A 22,099-nucleotide genomic window follows, 5' to 3' on the forward strand; every position below is an offset into this window, starting at 1 on the left:
CAACAAAAGTGGTCCAGAAATAATCTTCATATAACTAAAACAGATCTAGCAGATGCTTACACATTTTTGTAAGCATTAAGCATCTAACTGAGTATTTATGATTGTCTACTGCAGTCATAGATACTCAATCAGGAAATCATAAAATAAATAAGATGGAATTTTCTACATATGTCAATGTACTACCAAAAAAATTAATAAAATTCCATATTTACATTTCAGAATTATTCTTGGAAAGAAAGGGAGGAGAGTACTAAGAAAGAAGAGTAGATATTTTTAAAAATTTATTCACTACTATTATTTTTTTATTTTAATGCTCTTATGAGAATTCTCCAACAATAGATACAAAAACAGCTGATCCTATTAGTTTCCATATAATACAAAAGATTACATCTTAAAATGCAATTTGTTCAGTTTATAAAGTGTACTTTTACTTACTGTTCTCTCTCTCTCTCTTTCTTTCTTTCATTTTTTTTAAAATGATGATTCAAACACAATAGAAATGAAGATGAGAAACAGTGATTGCCATACTACAGCCAATATACAAGATTGTGAAGCCATTCTGCAAGCAGGGAGTGAATTAATTGTATTTAAGTGCAAAAATATTTTCAACACGAATTTAAAAGAATACAAATTCTGTGCATAGTTGGTCCATTAATTTTTTTTATTGCATTTTTACATATCAATTAACTATTTTTATTATTATTTAGCAACTAACCTGTGAGAATCAAATTAACTGGCTATCCAATCCTTTTGCTGAATCTTTTATCACCCACATCAATTTTCCAGAGAATGACAGTTTAAGTGCACATTAACAAATGAAGAGGAAGAAAAGCTAGTTCAGTACTTCAGTGAGATTTGAGGTAAACTTAAAAATAAATAGTGCCTTAGTTGCCACATTATGAGAAACATCAGAGTATTGCACCAACATTTAATATCGAACAAACAAACAAGACGTTTTCAGTCAAAATCTTTTTTTTCCATTAATCTTAAAGCTCTGATTAATTACAAGATTGTTCCTATCAAAACATGTATAAGTCACCGAAGTTGATCAAATAGAAACCAAACCAAAACAATAGTCAATTAAATATACTTTGTAAATTTTTTTTGTTCGTTTGTTTTCAGTTAATAAGGTAATGGTGGTTCAGTATTAAAGTAAGACAACTAAGATCATACATAAGCCACATCTATTATGAATGTCAACTGTGTGTACTCTACATTCAGTTTATCCATTCTGAGGGAAAAATGCATTCCTCTTCTATCTTAGCATGACATGAGACAGGCCAACTTACCTTCATCTGAACAGTTCTTGCACATGTTCCTTGTCCTAGACAGAAGTCGAATCCAGGTGTTTTCAACCAAAAGGCATACATCATTCTGACTACACTACAGAAGACACTTGAACTGTTAAGAATTATTCAGCATAGAGCCGAGTCAACTAGCATTTATATAATATATCAACATATGTAGTATGTGATTTATGTTTTTTTTTTATTTTCCGATCACATGATTCTTGAAACACTCGAATATATTTCATAGATTTCTCTCTCACACACACAATATGTGTGTGTGTGTGTGTGTGTGTGTGTAAATTTGACTAATTATTGGACAGGTATAAAATAAGAGTGGCCTTTAGAATTGAAACTGTTAGTTTCAAGAAAAACCTTGACATCTGAATAAAGTTTTTTTTAAAAAAATTATACCTTCTCTTCAGATGAAATCTCTTTCTCATCTGATTTCTTTTCTTTTGCCTGGGATTGAAGTGCCAACCAGTTACGCCTTTTACTTCTTAAAATGTTCTTGTCAGCATGGAGTTTACAGTAAGCAAAAAATGGATCTGCAATATCCTAAAGAGGAAATATTAAAACAAAGTGAATATTCTCCATGTTTTACTACAATAATATAGTTGCTGGAATAAGAGCATTTCATGGCTAGAACAAAATTAAAGCATATATTATTAGCAACAATACAATCTGACAAGATATTTGGCCACTCATCTGCTGAATACTAAATAGCTAGATATCGTCAGAATTATAGTATTTTTAATTAGGTAACTTTTGTGTAAATGTTTCTGATCAGCTATTTTGATCACAGTTTCACAATTTTGTGAAATAATATTTCTATTATCATGCATTAAATACTGATATCTCGTGATGAAATGTTTTTTTTTTAATAGACTTCTTGTTTGAGATAATCTTAAAAAATTATAATAATGGCAAGCCATGAATTTATATTGGGACATGCCAAAATGCATATTTTTTGGGGGAGGGCATGGGGGTGCCAGATTATATTATTATTACTATTATGAATATACCTTGAATTGAATGGTAGCCCATTATATGCCACGAGAAGAGCTTGGATCCCACATGCTTCCTAACAACACCTCTAACCAGCTTCTTGGGATGACCCTTCGTTCTACGTCCAACATCAATAAACTGCAAACTTCCCTTGTCTATACTGTAAGATCCCATATTAACTATGTTTCTGTATTATCTTCTATTCTCTTCTCCACCTATCTTTGAATCTGTTCTCATATGCACAATTCCACTGACCAGAACTGTTATTCGTTGCTAATCTTTTTAACTGTTTCCCCATCTCCTTGGTGACCATATCTACATGTCTTATCAAAGTCTTGTAAACTGGGAGAAGAATGTCCTCATTCCTAAAGTCAGTGTCAATGTAATGAAACAACCATAATGAATTAACCACCTTAGTAATGTGACACTCAAATTTTAGCTCACTATCCACAATAACTCCAAGTCTCTAACATCATTACTCTGAATGCAATTCCTGACCAGCCTTTCTGGCTAGTCAGGAATTGCATTCAGAGTAATGGACATTAGATTCGTTGCATCCCCAGCTTCCTAAAAACTAGGATTTCTCTTTCAGGATGTTACTTCACCTCTGAAAAGCTGTTAACCTTATACAAATCACAAATCTGCCACCTATTGAATACTGCTCTCACATTTGGAGTGGAGTTCCTAAGAGCTCCCTCAAAATGCTTGACTCAATACAGAGGAGAGCAATTGGATTGATAAATGACCAATCTCTTACCAACTGACTGCCCCCACTTTTGCACAGACATTTGGTTTCTGCAACTTGTGTATGCTATAAATATTTCCATGGAAAATGTTCATCGGAAATAGAATCAATAATTCCCCCGCTCAGTAATAAGCCCGTTCGTGCATCTGCTGCCCAAATCCCTTCACAGTACACCTTGAAACCCACATAACAATTTTCTCCTCCTGCTGTACTGTGGAACAGCCTTCCACCCTGATGTGTTTCCCCAAGGAATAGAATATACAAGCTTTTAAATCAAATGTAATAAGGTGGGTTAGGAAAGGAGAAACAACACACTACCCATATCTAGTACTAAGGTACTATAGGTTGATCAACCAACTTCTCGTGTATGGACACAACATAAAAAAAAATATATATATATATATATATATATTCTTATCGCCTGAAGAAGTCATTTTTGACGAAACATGTTGCGTTTTTTTCAAATAAATGTCATTGTGTTATAATTCTCGGGTTTAAGTCAGTTAATTTAAAAAATGAATATATATATATATATATATATATATACATATATATATATATATATATATATATATACATATATATATTAGTTGTAGATGCAGTTATCTTCCTGCAGTTGCTAGCACTGATTATCACATGCTTACAATTTAAGTGTCATTATTATGCTTATCTATTTTCAACTGCATTGACAATAGCTAGAAAACCCAACTGAAAATTCTACAAATAATAAATAATTTTTCTTAAGTGTAATTCCATTACTCTATAATATTTTATCATCATTAGAGAGAGAGAGAAGACTGGGAATATACTGTCATTTTAACTTCAAATAAATTTAAGTTTTCTCTGAAACTTAAATTCCAGAATTCCAGAAATTCTTAAATATAAATGCTTTTGTGCTGCAACAAAGAATTTTACAACTTAGTTGAATATCAGCAACATAGTTGGTTCATGATCAAAATTCTTCAATATCTAAGTTTTGAAAAACATAAAAAACAAACCAATTTTACCTCTTCTGTTGATGCTTCTGAGAGTAGACCTTCTCGCTGTGCGCTAACAAATAATAATAAAGTTTAGAAATTTCTTCAAAGTACATACAAGATTAACCAATATTAAAAACAACAAAAACATTAAACTGTTTTTATGACATGATAACTGAAATTTTGTAAGGTAAGTATGATTAAAAAAAAACAACTAAAATTAACAGTCTAAGAACAAAATAAATAAATAAATAAATAATACCCAGCCTAGTGGTAATGTATCTGTTCTCCAACTAATAAGCTGGAGGTTTAAATCTTGCTGTGGGCAAGGATGTTTGTAAGTGCGCTTATGTGGAGATGAATTGTATCATCCAGTGTGGGACCACTGCTCCACTTATTGGCAACCAGATGTAGATTGCAAAAATTCCATGTTTTGTTTCTAGAACTGGGTTTCCAGATTATATAAAAAAATAAATAAAAACAGGGAAAAAAAAATCCTTAGTCCACTCATAGTACTATGTACTATAGATTTACAACTTCCTTTGATGGGTGAGAGTTGCATAAAAATGTGACCACCTTACGGAATGTAAATAAAAAATTTATGGTGCTACGAAAGTGAGTCTAAATCTATTGAATATATACAAACTTGTGCTTAATTTGAAACCAAAATATGCTCTTTATTATCCCATATTTATTGCAAATGCTTTGGAAAGGTAAGGCATATTTCATATTTTTCTGCTTTTAATATAATAACGTTTAAATTATTTATTTCCATACTCAAATTTTCAAAGCTGTTGTAATGCATCATGTCGAAGTTTTCAAAAAAAATAAAAATAAATAAATAAATAAAAATTACATGGAAATGGAATGAATTAAATTAATTCAACTTTCCAACTAAATTAATTATTTACACAATGACATTTCATCAGCTCAAGCTAGTTTTTTTTAGCATTACCAAAGGCACATAGCAAAAACTGAGAGTGAAATTTAATCAATACATCGCATCAATCTAAATCACTAAACTATCAGCTTTGCTCAATTTGCATATTTGGGAAGAAAGAAAGTCACATATAGAAAGTAAGTGGTGCTCTCCACAATGAGCTGAGATTACTGGGAAGATATGGCAGTGCAACAAAATTTGTTCAGGATTACAATATCAGTTTCTACTGCAGTTATCTGAGTTCTGTAGAACATGAGCCACTTCAAAGAACAGTCTTTGTGATTTGAAATGGGATTTGAGTACTACCCTAACTTTTTTCCACCTGATGAAATGGGAAGAAAAATGCTTCATCATGCACTCAGAATCTATAGAAAGGTCAACTTATCTCTACTATTATAAGGAACAAATACATAATGGCTGCAGGATTCTTATGTTATGAACTTCACCTTAAGCTTTTAAAACAGTTCAGGCCTGATATTTGTGTGTTGTTCGTAGAGTGACTCTTAGCAAAAATACTGAAAACATTTAGCAATAATAAAATAAGTTTAATCAGGAAATTTAATCAGTATATCACACTAATCTAAATCACTAATACCAGCTTTGCTCAATTTGTTGCGTATTTCTATATTAATTTGCCAATGTCACTACACATTATGCTTAAATGGTTGAAATGTTTTACTTGGTCTACAGATTCTCCATTCAGGATGAGGCTGTTGATTATAATCTGATTGTAACTGAATGAAGATGGTATGCAGGTAACTGATGAAGAAGTGGTTGTTCAACTAATGAATAATCATTTTGCTAAAAGCTATCAACCTCGTATATGCAACATTGAACTCACTGCTACCTCTTCATTGAATGAGGAAACTCGTGTATGAGGAGGCAGTACTAGAGCTGTTGCACAAACTGAATAAGAAGAGCATTCATATGAACTGGCAATTCCTTTGACCAGTCTATATAATCTCAGTCTCAGAACGGAAGATTTCAAAAGAATGGAAAGAATATATGGTAATCCCATTGCACAAGGGAGATGCAAAGGCCAATTATCCAGCTATCAGTCTCAGGAGGGACAGTGAAGATTTTGGAAAAGTTGGTTAGGGCTCGCATTCAGAAATAGGTTGACTGAGAATCTCTACTTGCAATGAACAGCACGGGTTTACTAAGGGAAAGTCATGTTTTAGCAACTTGCTCACATTCTATAATAATGTTACCACTGAGTTAGACAATGAGAATGAATACACCATGATATCTTTGGATTTTGCTAGTCTTTTGACAGAATACAGCATGAAAGACTGTTGCATAAATTGGAGAATATGGAATTGAATTATGGAATATTGGCATGGATAAGAGGATGACTGTGTGACAAATGTCAAAATGTCATGAATGAGGGATGTGAATCTGCAAGATTCTAGGCAACCAGAGGTGTGACTGAAAAATCAGTTCTTGGCCTATCGTTATTCAATCCGTACATTAATGAAGTGGGAAGGATTTGACATGTGACATACAGCTATTTGCTGATGATGCAAAGATAGGTAGGGTAATCAGAGTGCTACTGATATGCAGTACTTGCAGAATTATTTGAACAGGCTGGAACTGTGAGCATGTGAAAATGGCTGTCGTTTCAATGTTAATAAAATTTCTTATATAGAGAAACCTGTGAAGTATTCATAACTATAAATTCACATGTATGCCACAGTAATTAAGTGTTTAATAAGTAATGGGGTGCTTAAAGGTAAAAGCTGTATAACTGAGAGGAGGCCTCCACATAGCCTTTAAAGGAATGAGGAGAACCGACCAGGGATTCTGACCTAATGTCCAATCCTCACCTTCTCATGGTGCACCCTGTTGGGTATCTGAACAAACCTGGATACTGAACAAACAAGGATGGGCTGGCAATTTGGAATTTAGCCAACCAAATGGTATTCTTTGGCTTAAACCAAAATACAAAATGATGGTACAACATGACAAAATTTCATGTCGGCTGGGGACATCGCCCAGTTAAACAAGGCTCCCGTTGTTTTCGCAAACAACGGGGCAAACAGCAAAAAGTCAGCTACTGGAACAAATCTGAAAACACACCCCAACTCAACATCACCAGAGATAAAGATCGGTACATCAACATAAGAAGCCTGAATGGCAAAGAAATGGAGCTAGCTGAGGAATTAGATAAGTAACAGATCGACATAATAGGGGTGACTGAAACAAAAAAGACTAAAACTAGTGAGATCTTTCTGAGCAATAAATACAAAATGTTATATTCAGGCAATGACAATCAAGGAAAAGAAGAGTAGCCATAGTATGCAACACTAAATACGAGGCTAATCTTCTTGAATGGCTGGCAGTCTCAAGTAGAGTGATGTGGACAAATATCAGAATGGAGAACTGGACAAGGAGACTTATTTGTGCCTATGGTCCCACAGAAGGGTTCCACTAAGGTAGAAGTGGAGGAATTTTTTGATGCTTTAGAGAAAGCTACTGACACAATGAAAAAGGAAAAGTTGTTCCTTGTAGGGGATCTAAATAGTAGAGCAGGAAATGATTGTCAGACATACAAAAATATTTTGGGAAAATCTGGAGAAAAGAGCAAAGCTAATAATAATGGCAAATACCTGTTGGATTTCTGCTCAGGACATGGACTGGTTATTACTAACACCGTGTTCCAACATGAAAATGTGCACAAATATACATGGAGAGAAGAGGCAAGTAATAAGAAAAGTCTCATTGATAATGTCATTGTTTTTTTACTCTTGAGAGACACTTGTGACATTAACATGTCTATAATTCCTATGTTATTGTTGATAGTGATGTTTTCTTCCTGGTGCAGGACACCAGAATGTACAGAGGATTTGAAATTGGAAGTGATCACTATTTAGTCTTCAGCAGGATAAAATTGAATTTCATATTGAAAAGAATAACATGTAAGAAAGTTCTTTAAAGCGACTAAAAGTTGAGCAGCTCTCAGATGTGAATTGTAGACTAAAATACAATCAAACATGACTGAAGAAAAAATGAAAGAGTTTGAGAACAGGAACCAAACTTTGGAGATTCAGTGGCAAGCCTTGAAAAAAACTCTGATTGACACAGCCAGAGAGTTATGTGGTGAGGTTGTCTGGAGGGATAGAAAAATCAGAAATCCATGGTGGACACAGGAAGTTAAAAAGGCAGTGAAGGAAAAGAAGAAAGCATATCAAAAGTTCCTGGCTAATAAGTCAGCTTGTGTTCTTAGAGAATACAGAGACAAATGCAAGAATGCTAAACACTGTGTAAAACTACCTAAACAAAAGTCATGGGAGGACTTTGTGGCAAGAATACAGAAAATAAATATGAAGAAAAGTGGCAAAATATTCTAGAGGTTGTTGAAGAAGCTTAGAAATGGAGGAAAGAGTGCTGTAAAAGGAATTAGAGATGATAAAGGTGACATGAAAATGGGAGAAAAAGATATCCTGGAAGTATGGAGTAATTACTTCAAAAAATTTCTAAATGAAACAAGCAGTGATAGCACAGTGGTAAAAAACATTCAACAGGCATACAGTCAGGAGTACATATCCATACTTGAAGTAGAAAAAGCCATCAAAGGCTTGAAATGTGGAAAGGCAACAGGGGTAGATGATATTCGACCAGAAATGCTGAAGTATGGTGGTATAAAAGTCTTACAGTGTCTGCACTGCATAGTTCAGAAGGCCTGGACAGAGGGACGAATTCCCAATGATTGGAGTAGATTTCTCAAAGTACTCATATATAAAAAGGGAAATAAAACTAAATGTGAGAATTACAGAGGTATTTCCCTACTGAGTGTTTCTGGTAAGATTTATGCAAGTATACGTGAGAAATGGTTGAGAAGAATTGTGGAAGAAAAACTTGGTAAAGAACAAGCAGGATTCAGGCCAAATAGAGGCTGTCAGGATCAGATCTTCACATTACGACAAATAGTTGAGAAATCATGGGAATATAACAGAGATCTGTATTTAAGTTTTGTCGATTTGGAAAAGGCATATGACAAGGTGCCGAGAGGGAAGTTGTTCAGTGTGCTACAGTTATATGGTGTCAATGGGGCATTATATCAAGTAATACTTAGTCTTTATTTGAGTTGTAAGTCGGCAGTTAGAATTGAACGAAGTACAGGAAGATGGTTTAATGTTAATTCTGGTGTGAGACAAGGTTGTACATTATCCCCTCTATTATTCATTATCTATATGGGTCATTATGAAAGAAAGTGGTATTAAACCTGACATCAAATTTGGAGCAGATGTTAATGTCAGCTGTTTGCTTAATGCGGATGATGTTATATTTCTAAATAAATCCGCTAGAAGTCTGCAAGATTCCCTTACTAAATTGAATAACTGTTGTAATAGATATGGTATGAAGGTCAGCAATAAAATGATAAAGACAATGAAAACAGGCAGAATCACTATTTGCTCATGCTGGGAACTGACTTCCCTCATAAACAGAAGTTCAACACATGTCAGTCAGTATATATGAAATGTTTGAGAATTAATTAAAATCTGGTAGAAAGCCAGCCAATTATTTATTATGTACAGTTACTGTTTTTTTGTTATTAAATTGTTAATGTCATCAATATTGAGTCTTTTCCTAATACCTACAGTGATTCTTCAACACCTTACTGTTCAGAAAGAGAGAGATTAACTATTTCTCAATACAATTCTGTGATAAGGGTGTACTTAATGAGAATGTGAGAAAAGCATGTTTCCCAGGTGAGCAGATCAGTATGTTGTTTACAGAGGGCAGAGGAAATCTGTCCTAAATTCACCTAACTACTGTGAGCCATACAGCTACTGAAAGGTTGTAATATGTGCTCTGAAATATAGACAAGAAATGTGTAATAGTAGCTAAACAAAAATCATGGAAAGACTGGTAAGAAAATAGAATATAAATATTAGGAAGGAGGCTATTGAAAAGCTTAGAAATGGAGGAAAGAGCACTGAAAAAAGGAATTAGAGATGATAAAGTTGACATAAAAACTGAATCTAAAAATATTCTAGATGTCTGGAGTAATTACTTTGAAAGATTAATAAATGAAACAAGCGAAACAGAACGGTGGTATAAAACATTCAAGAGGAATGCAGCTAATGAAAAGATATATGATATTCGACCAGAAAATCTCAAATACAGAGGTATAAAAGATTTACAGTGAATTGATCAGAGAGTCGAATTCCAGATCATTGGAGGTGAGCTATCATCATATACTTCACTGACCATGCTATGTCATCATTTATTCATCACTGACTTTGCTATGGAAAGTCTGTGTATTATTGTTGCTATGCCATTTAAATTTGAAGTCAAATATGTTCCTAGGTAATTAAAACAATTAACTTGTTCTATGGTTTGCTGATTAACTGTTATCCATATATCTTTCAGATGTCTTCCAATTTTCATATCTTTGTTTTACTTGAATTTATATTCATATTATAATTTCTGCAGGTTTCTTTGTAATTTTGCAAGCTGGTACTGCAGACTTCATTTGTTATCTGTTATAATTACTACCATCATCTGAGTATATGATATGTGTGATTGGCCTTCCATTGATTTTTACTCCTTTTGTTGAGGAGAATGACTCTTTGATGAGTTCTTGAATGAAAATGTTAAACAAGACAGACGGAGAGTGGGCATCCTTGCATAACTCCTACTTTGATTTCAAGTTTTTTTAGTTGTGATATTTTGATATTGAACTGATAGTAATTTGAAACAAATCTTGGTATTTCATAGTCTACTAAAATAAAGAGCCAAAAGGCTTCATTTCGGCAATGCAAAATTATATAAATCAAGTGGATATTAAATCCAGCATTATTTCAAAGCTGAATGCAGAAACTATGAGTTTCGTACAAAATTTAACCAGAGAGCTTATGGGAATACACTCGCTGGCATTTACGAGTTGTCCTAGCGCTGACCTTATAGGAGACATGATCGCTGCCGAAGCATCCATATATTCACCTTCTATTGGGTCCATTTTGATAAGGTTTCACTGGCCTGATAGTTGTTTTGGAATGGTTGGTTCTCCTCAGAGAACAGGCAAAAACCTTAAGAGAGCAAAAACTTTCATTCAGTACTAAGGAACTCGAAGTGTCGGAGAGGTGTATTTTTCGTAAGCAAACTCTCATTCAGTGCTTAAAGTATTTACTAAAATAAAGAGCCAAAAGGCTTCATTTCAGCAATGCAAAATTATATAAATCAAGTGGATATTAAATTCAGCATTATTTCAAAGTTAATGCAGAAACTATGAAAGTTTCGTACAAAATGTGACCAGAGAGCTTATAAGGTCCACGCTAGGGTAATTCATAAATGCTAGTGAGTATATTCCCGTAAGCTCTCTGATCAAATTTCTCATGGAACTTTCATAGATTCTGCATTCGGCTTTGAAATAATGCTAGATTTAATATCCACTTGATTTATATAATTTCATAGTCTATGTTTTTCTTTGCTAATATTTGAATAAGTTTCCTTCTATTGATAGAATCAAATGCCTGTTGAAAATCCACGAAACAGCAATAAAGGTATCGCCTCCCCTTGTCCCATGCAATTTTGGCCAGACTATGAAGAGTAAGGATATGGTCAATGTTGACCTGTATTTTTCTAAAGCCAACTTATTCTTCTTCTATTAACTGTTTGTAAATATTATTTAGATTATTCTGTATTATTTTTATAAATATTTTGTAAGAATGGCAAAGACAAGTAATTGGTATATATTTGTTAGATTTTTGAACATCACGTTTTTATGTATAGGCAAGATTTTGCCTATTTTCCAATCATTTGGGATAGTCCCAGTGAAAAGAATATTATTGAAAAGTTTGATTAGTTCTTTAATTAAATCAGGTCCACCATTGTTATTGAGCTCTGAGGATATTTCATTAATTCCAGGTGCTTTTGATGATTCCGATTGATTATTTATAGCACACAGGTCTGTTTTTGTGTTTTTCTGCATATATAACATGTTTCTTTTCAATCATTGCTGTATCATAGTGTAGTGTAGAGATATTTTTAAAGCCATTTTAAATGGCAGTTGAGGATCCAAATTTTATAAATTAAAGATGCCAAGAAATTATATTCTTGTTTTCATCCTTTATCCAAGTGGAAGCAAACAAAGTTTGGGCGTGAGGTCACTTCATGGCTGTGCTACTTGTATATAGAAGCTAATGACTTCACATCAATTGCCTTAGTATCGCACAATGCAATGCATAACCTTATAGATATGTATAATGCAATGCATTATGAGAAGGGCTACTACACAGACCAGTTTCAACCTTTATTGATGTCTCATCAGTGGGAGCCAAACCCAGAAGTGATACCAGGAAAAAGGATTAAACAAAGAATATAATTTCTTAGCATCTTTAATTTATAGCATAACAAAGCGATAAAACTTTCAACATCTGTCTCTAATCCAGCGCATTTTAGTAATAAGGTGTGATACCTTTTGATTACTTGTATATGGAAATATGACTTCTGCATTACTTCGACCTTGGTATCACTTCTAGGTCTGGCTCCCACTGATGAGGTTGTCTGTTGATGTTGATGTGAGAAGTTTGCTGAAGTGGTCTTGTGGCTGCTTTTCCCTAGGTTATGAGTGGCTCTGCTCGGATGCAGGTGAGCCTGCCATTGGGCAGAGCCACCAATGAGGGTTCTTCTCAGTGGCAGGCTGGGCCTGTCACTTAGTGGAACCACTGCTGAGTTATGAGTTAAATCAGTGGTTCTTAACCTTTTCGAAGTCACGGAACACTTTTGATTATATGAAAAATTTGGGGAACACCAAAAACATTAGGGTCATAAAACTAACAACAAAAATATGCATAAACTTGCCTTTTGTAAAAATGGAACTTATTTTAATGTGATACTTGAGCTTGTCTGCTTTTGAACATTTCAGCAATATTAGGTCTAATATGTGATATAGCAACCCTCATCTGTTTGTCTATATTAGTAAGGCTTTCATGCTTTTTAGTTTTTATATGGATTAATATTGAGAAACCGAGTTCACACAAATATGACGTTGAAAATTGTAACAAAATTTTCCATGCTCTTATGGAGAGAGCTGGATGTTCGGCTTGGACAAAAATCCAAAATTTCTCAAGAATTATTTCAGAGAATTTCATTTTTAGAGTACGATCCGTTGACAAGGTAACTAATTATAAATTTAGTTTAATCTTTTATGCAAGTGTAAGCAAACAAAGCTTGCGCCTGAAGTATCTTCAGGACTGAGGCAACTCGTGGTAAAGGTGGACTAAGCTCTCATCACTTGTCTTAGTATCTCCCCATAATGCAAAGCATATCTCCTTGCGGACATGTATAATGCTATGCATTAAGGGAAGGGCCACTACCCAGATCAGTTTCGACCTTTATTGAGGTCTCGTCAGTGAGAGCCAGACTCAGAGGTGGTGATACTAAGGTGGAAGTAACGGAGAAGTCAATTTACCTATACGAGTTGCCAAATATTTACCTATACAAGTTGGCAACTCGTATAGGTAAATATGACTTCTCCATTACTTCCACCTTAGTATCACCACCTCTGAGTCTGGCTCCCACTGACGAGACCTCAATAAAGATCGAAACCGGTCTGGGTAGTGGTCGTTCCCTTCCACAGCATTATACATGTCTGCAAGGAGATGTGCTTTGCATTATGGCAGATACTAAGACAAGTGATGAGAGCTTAGTCCATATTTACCACGAGTTGCCTCAGTCCTGAAGATACTTCAAGTGCAAACTTTGTTTGCTTACACTTGGATAAAGGATTAAACTAAATTTATTATAGTCTAACCAAGTGGAAAAAGAAAAAAAATTTCCAAGGTAACTAATCGTTCTTGTAATGAAAATTCACAACTCGATGTATTAACTGTGCCATATGGATTTCGTATCCAGTAAAAAATGTGTGTATTTAAGGAAGGAAAGTAACTTAAAATCTTTTCTTCCAATATTGTTAAATGTTCTGTTATAACAGAAATAATTCCCTCCACATTTTTATTTTGGAGCGAAGGAAACATATCTACTGTATTTTTTTCTGATATGCGGTTTTTCCACAATTTGACAGTGGATGTCAAAACATTTTCATTCTTCTCTTGGATACTTGTATTAACGCTATTGAAGTAATTAAAAATATCAACTAAATATGCCATTTTAGCACACCAAATATCATTTTGAAGACATTTTACAAAAGCATCTGTACCTTCATTTTGAAAAAAGGCTAGTAATTCATTCTTAAGTTCTAAAATTTGGAATAGCACTTTACCCATGGATAACCACATTATTTCGGTGTGCAAAAGCAATGATTCGTACTTGGCTTCCATGTATGAATGGAAGTCAAGTTAAAAAAAAAAAAAAAAAAAAAAGGCGTGCTTTTTAAGGTTTTGACTTGATGTAATTTACCATCTTTACAACTTGGTCTAGTACAGGTTTTAATATTGCTGGTAATGTTTTCAAAACTAGGGATTCTATGTGAAAAAAAAAAAAAAAGTGCGTACATATAATATTCGGATTAATTTTCTTTGCAAGGGTAACAAATCGTTTAATAGAGCATAGCATTGATGTAAAAGATCAATTTTAAAATTTTCTAAAAATGACGTAACAGAGTCAAAAATGGAGTCAGTAAGTTCTCTGCAGCATAGAAACTGATTCATTAATAAACCATTGTGCTATTGGATAATTTTTCTGAGTGTAATTGTAAATAGTTTTTCCAATTACACTCAGAACTGTGTAATGTGACATATTTCACTGGGCGGAACACTTGTAACCAGTTTGCGGAACACCAATTAAGAACCACTGAGTTAAATGATCCTTTGGGTCACTCATTGTTGGATGATCTGAGAGATTGCCAGAGTTTTTGGACTCTCCTCCCCTTCACCTTTACACAGGTCGAAACTGGTCTGGGTAGTGGCCCTTCACATAATGCTGAAAGTTTATTTTTCACTTGGTTAGACTATAATAAATTTAGTTTAATCCTTTATCCAAGTGTGAGCAAACAAAGTTTGCACCTGAAAGTATCTTTAGGACTGGGGTAAGGTGGTACAACACCAGTTAGACTGTTAGACTAGAGACTTGGGCCTGGCTGCCACTGAAGAGACCTCAATAAAGGTCGAAACTAGTCTGGGTAGTGGCCCTTCCCTTAATGCATAACATTATACATATCTGCAAGGAGATGCGTTTTGCATTATGGGAGATACTGAGATAGGAGTGATGTTAGCTTGCTCCACCTTTGCAACGAGTTGCCCGTGTTGTACCACCTTACCCCAGTCCTGAAGATACTTTCAGGCGCAAACTTTGTTTGCTCACACTTGGATAAAGGATTAAACTAAATTTATTATTCACATAATGCATAATATTATACGTGTCCATAAGGATATGTACATTGCATTATGAGATATTACAGCAATTGATGTGAAATCATTATCATTAGCCTCTATATACAAGTAGCCCAGTCATGAAATGACTTCACGTGCAAATTTTGATTGCTCACACTTGGATAAAGGATGAAACCAATAATATAATTTCTTAACATCTTTAATTTATAGTATAACCATGTGAAGATAACTTTCAATATTCAAATTTTAGTTATACTTGAACTCAATTCCCAACATGACAAAATAGATGAAAATTCCCAATTGACAACATGATGAACAGATAAAAGTGTGCACATACACTGATTATAACTATTACATGACTGCGTTCTGACAACCTCTCCTCCTTCCCAGTTGATGACTGTTCTTCTCCTCCAGTGCTGACCATTAGTAAGCTTCTTTCTGACAGCAACTGTAAGATGCCATCAATTGGCCCTGATTTCAGAGACATTAAATTTTGAAATCTTAAGAAGACAGCAAATTATATGAGAGCCCAGACACAAATTAATTTAGAAGAAAATTCTTTAAAGGAAACTAGTAATGCAACAGTAATTATTGGATTATCATAATATTTGGCATATCCCTTGAAAGTATACACTAGAAAAATGGCAATATTGATGATGATCAATATCACACCTATATATATCCACTGCAGTATCTCATAAATATCCACTTCATAAAACAAACTGTTCACTTCTGCTGGCTAGTTCACCTAATGCAGGATACTAGGATACTCAGTTGTTAGGTCACTGAGCGACAAGCCAGCAAAAACAACTGACAAAACATATATAGCTTTCATAAATTCTGTTTTTTTTTTTCAATCATTTTAACATGTTGGAAAAAAAAAATACTTACCATGTAACATGAAAATAGTTGCGGCACATGCCGGCATCACAACTTATACAAACACCGGTTCTGCTGAATCTGTCATCCTCACAAAGGCTGCATGACTGATTTTGGAAGTAATACAATAAAATAGAATCAGATTCACACACACACACACACATATATATATATATATATATATATATAAAATAAAATAAATGCCATTCAAATAAAAAAATTTAAATTAAGTTCCCATTCATGCGTTGTCTCCTATCTAGGAGGTTGACTACTATGATGCGACTCATGGTTAACTATGGACATAACGACATGTGGTGAGGATCCAATCTCTTCCACATAGTGTCGTAAGTATTCACGACTGTAATCCGTATGCATGTGGTGTTCATGGGGCTGGTTTGCCTGTTCTGAGGGACGAAAAACCAGAGTTTTCGGGTGAAAAAAACCCTCTATCTCCGTATGAGACTGGCTAACTCACCTTGGGTCGAAAGAGACCAGATAAAGGTTCGTCACATCATAGATGGGAATCAAACCCAGGTCTTTCCGAACAAAGAGCTTCGTCTATACTGACTGAGCTACAGAGGCTCTAAATTCAGTTATGTATATCTAAAGATTCAAACAAAGGACGTATTACTAAATTAAATTAATCAAATCAAACCATTCACTATACCATTGATATGCAAATTAAATGACTCAAAGACAGAATCCCTAGCACTCTCCTGGTCACCTCCATTTTCTTAAATTCTATTTCTCTGTAATCTGTACATTAAACAGTGACCATAATTTATACATAAATCAGAACAGAAGATACAGTTCATCATGAAGGTTATTTTCTTGATCATAAATTAGTAAATAATAATATTTTTTGGTTTACCGATCAAGTGTTGATCAATTTTATTAACTGAACCAACTAGTTTCGCCACACTTACCTGTTGGCATCTTCAGGGCTTACATAGAGGTTTAAACAATCTCACAATTATGCGTAACTGCAAACTGACAAGAATAACTGTAAAAAACTGACTAGAATAATTACAAATAAAATAGTATCGAACATGAGTGAAACACGTATCGTGTGTACAAGATCAGCTAGCTGTTGCTGAGGAACTTTCTGTAGTTTGTATTAAAGTTCATTTCTTCCGTTTTTAAGGTTCTGATTAGGGTTTTCCCGTATCTCTGGGAGTATTAGGCCTTGATTTCTGTTAAGGTTGACAGTAGAACGGGCAAATGTGGCTGCCTCTTTGAAAATTCTTGAATGGTAATCTTCCTCTATGTAAGGGGGAACAGCTTTTGTCCCACTCGATGACATGGTTAGTTGTAGAGAAATGAGACGATAGGCCAGAAATGTCCTGTCTGTTGTTTTTGACATAGCCAATGTGCTCCTTTTTCCTGATTTGGAGGCTTCTCGAAGTCTGTCCGATGTAACTAGAGCCACATGAGCATGGAATATTATAAACTCCAGCATATTTGTAGAAAGGATGGTTGTCTTTTGGAGATCTTAGTAGTTTACTAATAGATTCTATTGGTTTGAATGTTACTCTTATTTTATGTTGTTTGAGGAGATTGGCAAGCTTGTTGAAGATGCCACTTACAAACGGAATTGCAATCGTTTTTATATATTGAATATCTTCTTGTTCTCTTTGTGGTGGTTCAGAGAAAAGGATTGACGGCAGTATAAATCTATCGGTGTACAGAAAACCGACCAATACAGGTCGCTACCTACATTTCAACTCCTCCCACCACATCTCACATAAACTCAGCACTGTACACATGTTAAAGAAAAAAGCGATTCGCATCACAACGGACAACAAGACCCTTCAAGATGAGTTAAAATTTATTTCCAACAATTTGTACTTGAACGGATATCCAAGAAGGCTAGTCAATAAAATCCTTTTCTCTGAACCACCACAAAGAGAACAAGAAGATATTCAATATATAAAAACAATTGCAATTCCGTTTGTAAGTGGCATCCCCAACAAGCTCGCCAATCTCCTCAAACAACATAAAATAAGAGTAACATTCAAACCAATAGAATCTATTAGTAAACTACTAAGATCTCCAAAAGACAACCATCCTTTCTACAAATATATGCCAACAGATAAGTGTGGCGAAACTAGTTGGTTCAGTTAATAAAATTGATCAACACTTGATCGGTAAACCAGAAGATACAGTTGTTTACTGATGATACAAAAATTAGGAAGAAAAGAGTAAAGAACAATGGATTCATAGTTTTGCATTTTCAATTGAGGAGACTGCAAACATCATTGTGCCTATGATGCTTTGGTTGGGACCTTTCAGTAATATCCTGTAGTGAGTGAGTTTGTTATGATTTTTGCTACTGGGATCACTTAAAGGTGAAAGCCAGATAACTACGAGAAGGAAAAGAAAGCAGTGAACTGACTGGAATTCCTGACCTAATGTCCAATTATCACCTTCAACACTGTGCACCCCCATTAATAGATATTTGCCTGAATACTGAATGAATAACAAATAAAATGAAATGAAATCTGAATGAAATCCCATGCCCACAAAGAGATTTGAATACATCATGGGCATGGATGTTAGTGAATGTGTTTAAGCAGTAGATGAATTACTAGGCATGTGACCACCATGTAGATTACCTGAAATCTGAATGGATTCAAAAGGTGCCATGTTTAGTTCTCTACAGCAGAGCTTCCAGATTATCTAACACTTAGTCCACCCACACACACTAATGTTACTAACATTACTACAGGAATGCTCCTTTTCACAAGGAAATTCACAAAAATGTCTTGCACACACTCCCAGAACCTCCATAATAATGAGCAGTTATCATTTCTATGAAAACTTTGCATATTTAAATCTCCTTTTTCACTTAAGTTCTCCTTTTACATTCTATATTCTCATTTTATCATCATCAAATTATGTACCCATAAGGGGTGTATAGGATACTAGGATAGTACTAAATGATCAGGACATTATTACCAGCTTCTTATCAACTTGCCACCAAATTAATCTCTCACTTGATAAGACTCCAATATGGTCAACATATCATCTTATAATATAACCATCCATCCATCCATCAGTGGTCTCAACAGGTATTTAAGCACCCACGACGTTCAACTATTCTTGGACTTTGCAACCACAACCGTAGTTTGAGGATGAGGTGGTTAGCCCCTATGCCTCCTGGAATGTCCTATCTATAAATGTGTGTTCACAGGTCCGGTTTGCCTGTTCTGAGGGACAAAAAACCTAATTTTCCATGTAAACCCTCCTACCTCTGTACGAGATGGCTAACTCACCTTTTGTTGAGAGACCTGATGAAGGTTCCTCGCATCATGGATGGGAATCAAACCCAGGTTTTTCCGACCAAAGGGCTTCGTCTATACCGACTGAGCTACAGGGGCTCATATATAACCCTCATCATCTAACTTAGCCAACTTTTTTCTTGAACACCTAGGAGATAGAATTTTAACTCTTGCCCCAAAACCAACAATGTGGCTACACCATGTCGATGACATCTTTGCAGTTTGGAGTCACACAGAACCTGAATTCCACAAAAACAATTTCTACATTTTTACAAAAGGTCAACACCCTGCATCCTTGTATCAAGTTCACACTAGAAAAGGAATCATCAACAAGAATTTCCTTTCTTGATGTACATATCCAGCACAAACAAGATAGATCCATTTCCACTTCAGTCTACCCAAAACCAACTTTTTCAGGTCATTATATCCATAATACATCAGCTTATCATCCATCTCAAATATATGGCATCATAAAATCTTTAGTATCCAGAGCACACAAGATTTGTTTTTCTGAAGAATCCCTAAAACAAGAATTGGAATTTATCAAAGAAACAGCCTTCGGTTTTTATTGGTAATAAAAACCGAAAAAATAATTAACCACTCTCCTACAAATCAACCCAGATAAAAAGAAGTCCACAGGACTCCTATTTCATATATTAAAGGCATCTCTGGATGTGTGGCAAAAATTATGAGAAAATATCAAATCACTGCTACTTACAAACCGATCAACCAAATTCACAACTTGCCACCTTCTCTAAAAGACAAACTCTTACCAATGATGCTACCTGGCATATACAAAGTACCATGTTCGTGTAACTTGTCTTATAATGGACAAACAGGAAGATCTATAAATAAATGTATTTCTGAACATCGAGACCACATCCACCTTATCAAAGCTCACAAATCTGGCCGTGCACAACATGGAATTGAAAATACTAACCACAGGATCCAATGGCAAAACACAAATTACTACATAGATCCACATATAAACATAAATGGTTATATAAAAAAAGTGCTGAAGCCATACTTCATCTTAATCGAAATGACTTTCTCACTGTTAAAAAAGTTTGGAAAACCATTATCTACAATTGTATTCAATAATTTATCTACTATATTTTAATTTCAGTCCAGTAGAGGGATAACAATTTAAGAATGCTACGCTATGTTTTTTGAATTCAATTCATATTGTTGTTTGTTAGTACTGATGTTTTATGATCATCATCATTAGTGTTCTGTCTCTTGACAGGTCCAGTGGTATAATTCAGCAGATTCTCTTCCCCCAATTTCCTCTGTCTCTTGCTTCCTCCTTCATTTCCTGATATCTTCTTGTTCCCATTATATCATCAAGCATCGTTAGTCGTCTTCTTCCTCTTGGTCGCTTTCCTTCAATTTTCCCTTCTATCATTCTTTTCAGTAGGCTGTCTCCTCTTAATAGATGTCCTATCCAATTATGCTTTCTTCTTCTTATGGTCTTTAGTAAATTCCTTTCTTCTTCAACTCTTTGTAATACTTCTTCATTGGTGATTTTTTCAATCCACTTTATTTTCTCCATTCTTCTCCATAACCACATTTCAAATGCCTCCAACCTTTTAGCATGTGATTTAATCGTATGTATCATACGATTAAATAGTAAATATTTAATCGTATGGTACATACGATTAAATATTTACATAATAAAAAAGTTATTTACTGTGGCATATGTTATTCTATAGCTTCTAATATTATCTATAATGTCTCTCTATCAAAAATTTTGGTATAAAGACTGTTATACACCTAGATGGTTAACATGATATGTTAACCATCTAAAATTATAAACAGTTAATTAACTTTTCATTAACTATTCATTAGGTTATTTAATTTTTTGTTACATCCAATTTGTTCCCTTGGACTCTAAATAGTGCATGCTCCTATAGCTTAGCTGTGACCGAGACAACCACATGCTATGCGACCTATATCTTGTGATTCATGTTCCAACATCACGAATGACTAGTTGGAATTCTAGTTTATTTCATCCAGTGTAACAATTAACTGATCACTTCTCTATCTCATTCTCTCACTATGACATGACAGCGTCCAAGAGTCCAACATTATCAGATCTTATATTTCCATCTCCTAATGCACTCTTTACTGCATCAATCTGCCTACATTTTGGGCTTCCTCTGGGTCTTTTTCCTGCCAATCTAGCAAAAAACATGTGTCTTGCTAATCTTTCCTCTCCCTTATTTAAGTGACTATACCACTTGAGATTATCTCTGCTAACTGCATTCTGATATTCTAACAGAATTTCAGAATGTGTTTTTTCCAAATATCCTCATTTTTAATATGATTGACTCCACTGATATTTTAATATGCCACTGATACCATTGGGATGCTTAAGGGTCAAAGCTGTATAACTGAGAGGAGACCTCCACATAGCCTTTAAAGGAATGCGAAGGACCGACCAGGGGTTCTGACCTAACGTCCAATCCTTACCTTCTTGTGGTGCACCCTGTTAGGTATTTACCTCAATACTGAACAAACAAGGTTGACTGGCAATCTGAGATTAAATTGTATTCTAATTGGCTTAAACCACAAATAAAATGATTGTACAACATGAGAGAATTTCATGCCAGCTGGGACTTTGTCTGGTTAAACAGGCAACCATTGTTATTGCCAGTGAACCAGGGTGAACAGTGAAAAATCAGC

General features: G+C 34.6%; 1 protein-coding gene across 7 annotated transcripts in view; it reads right to left on the reverse strand.

Moving 5' to 3' along the window:
* The window catches only part of LOC150098829 (PHD finger protein 14), a 570,499-nt gene that overhangs the window by 375,145 nt on the left and 173,255 nt on the right, over positions 1 to 22,099 (reverse strand). For all 7 annotated transcript variants that reach the window (XR_016549471.1, XM_090404762.1, XM_090404761.1 and 4 more), the window contains exons 9-11: positions 16,146 to 16,240; positions 4,047 to 4,089; positions 1,701 to 1,844 (exon numbers count right to left, since the gene is read on the reverse strand). Coding sequence is in view for 6 of the 7 variants with exons in the window: in XM_090404762.1 (XP_090260888.1) it covers positions 1,701 to 1,844; positions 4,047 to 4,089; positions 16,146 to 16,240 (282 nt within the window). In the remaining variant the exon portion in view is untranslated. The remainder of the gene's footprint in view (positions 1 to 1,700; positions 1,845 to 4,046; positions 4,090 to 16,145; positions 16,241 to 22,099) is intronic.

Source organism: Typopeltis vanoorti, chromosome 15, assembly GCF_054136105.1.
Source record: "Typopeltis vanoorti isolate ZY-2024b chromosome 15, IOZ_Tvanoo_1.0, whole genome shotgun sequence".
NCBI lineage: Eukaryota > Metazoa > Arthropoda > Arachnida > Uropygi > Thelyphonidae > Typopeltis > Typopeltis vanoorti.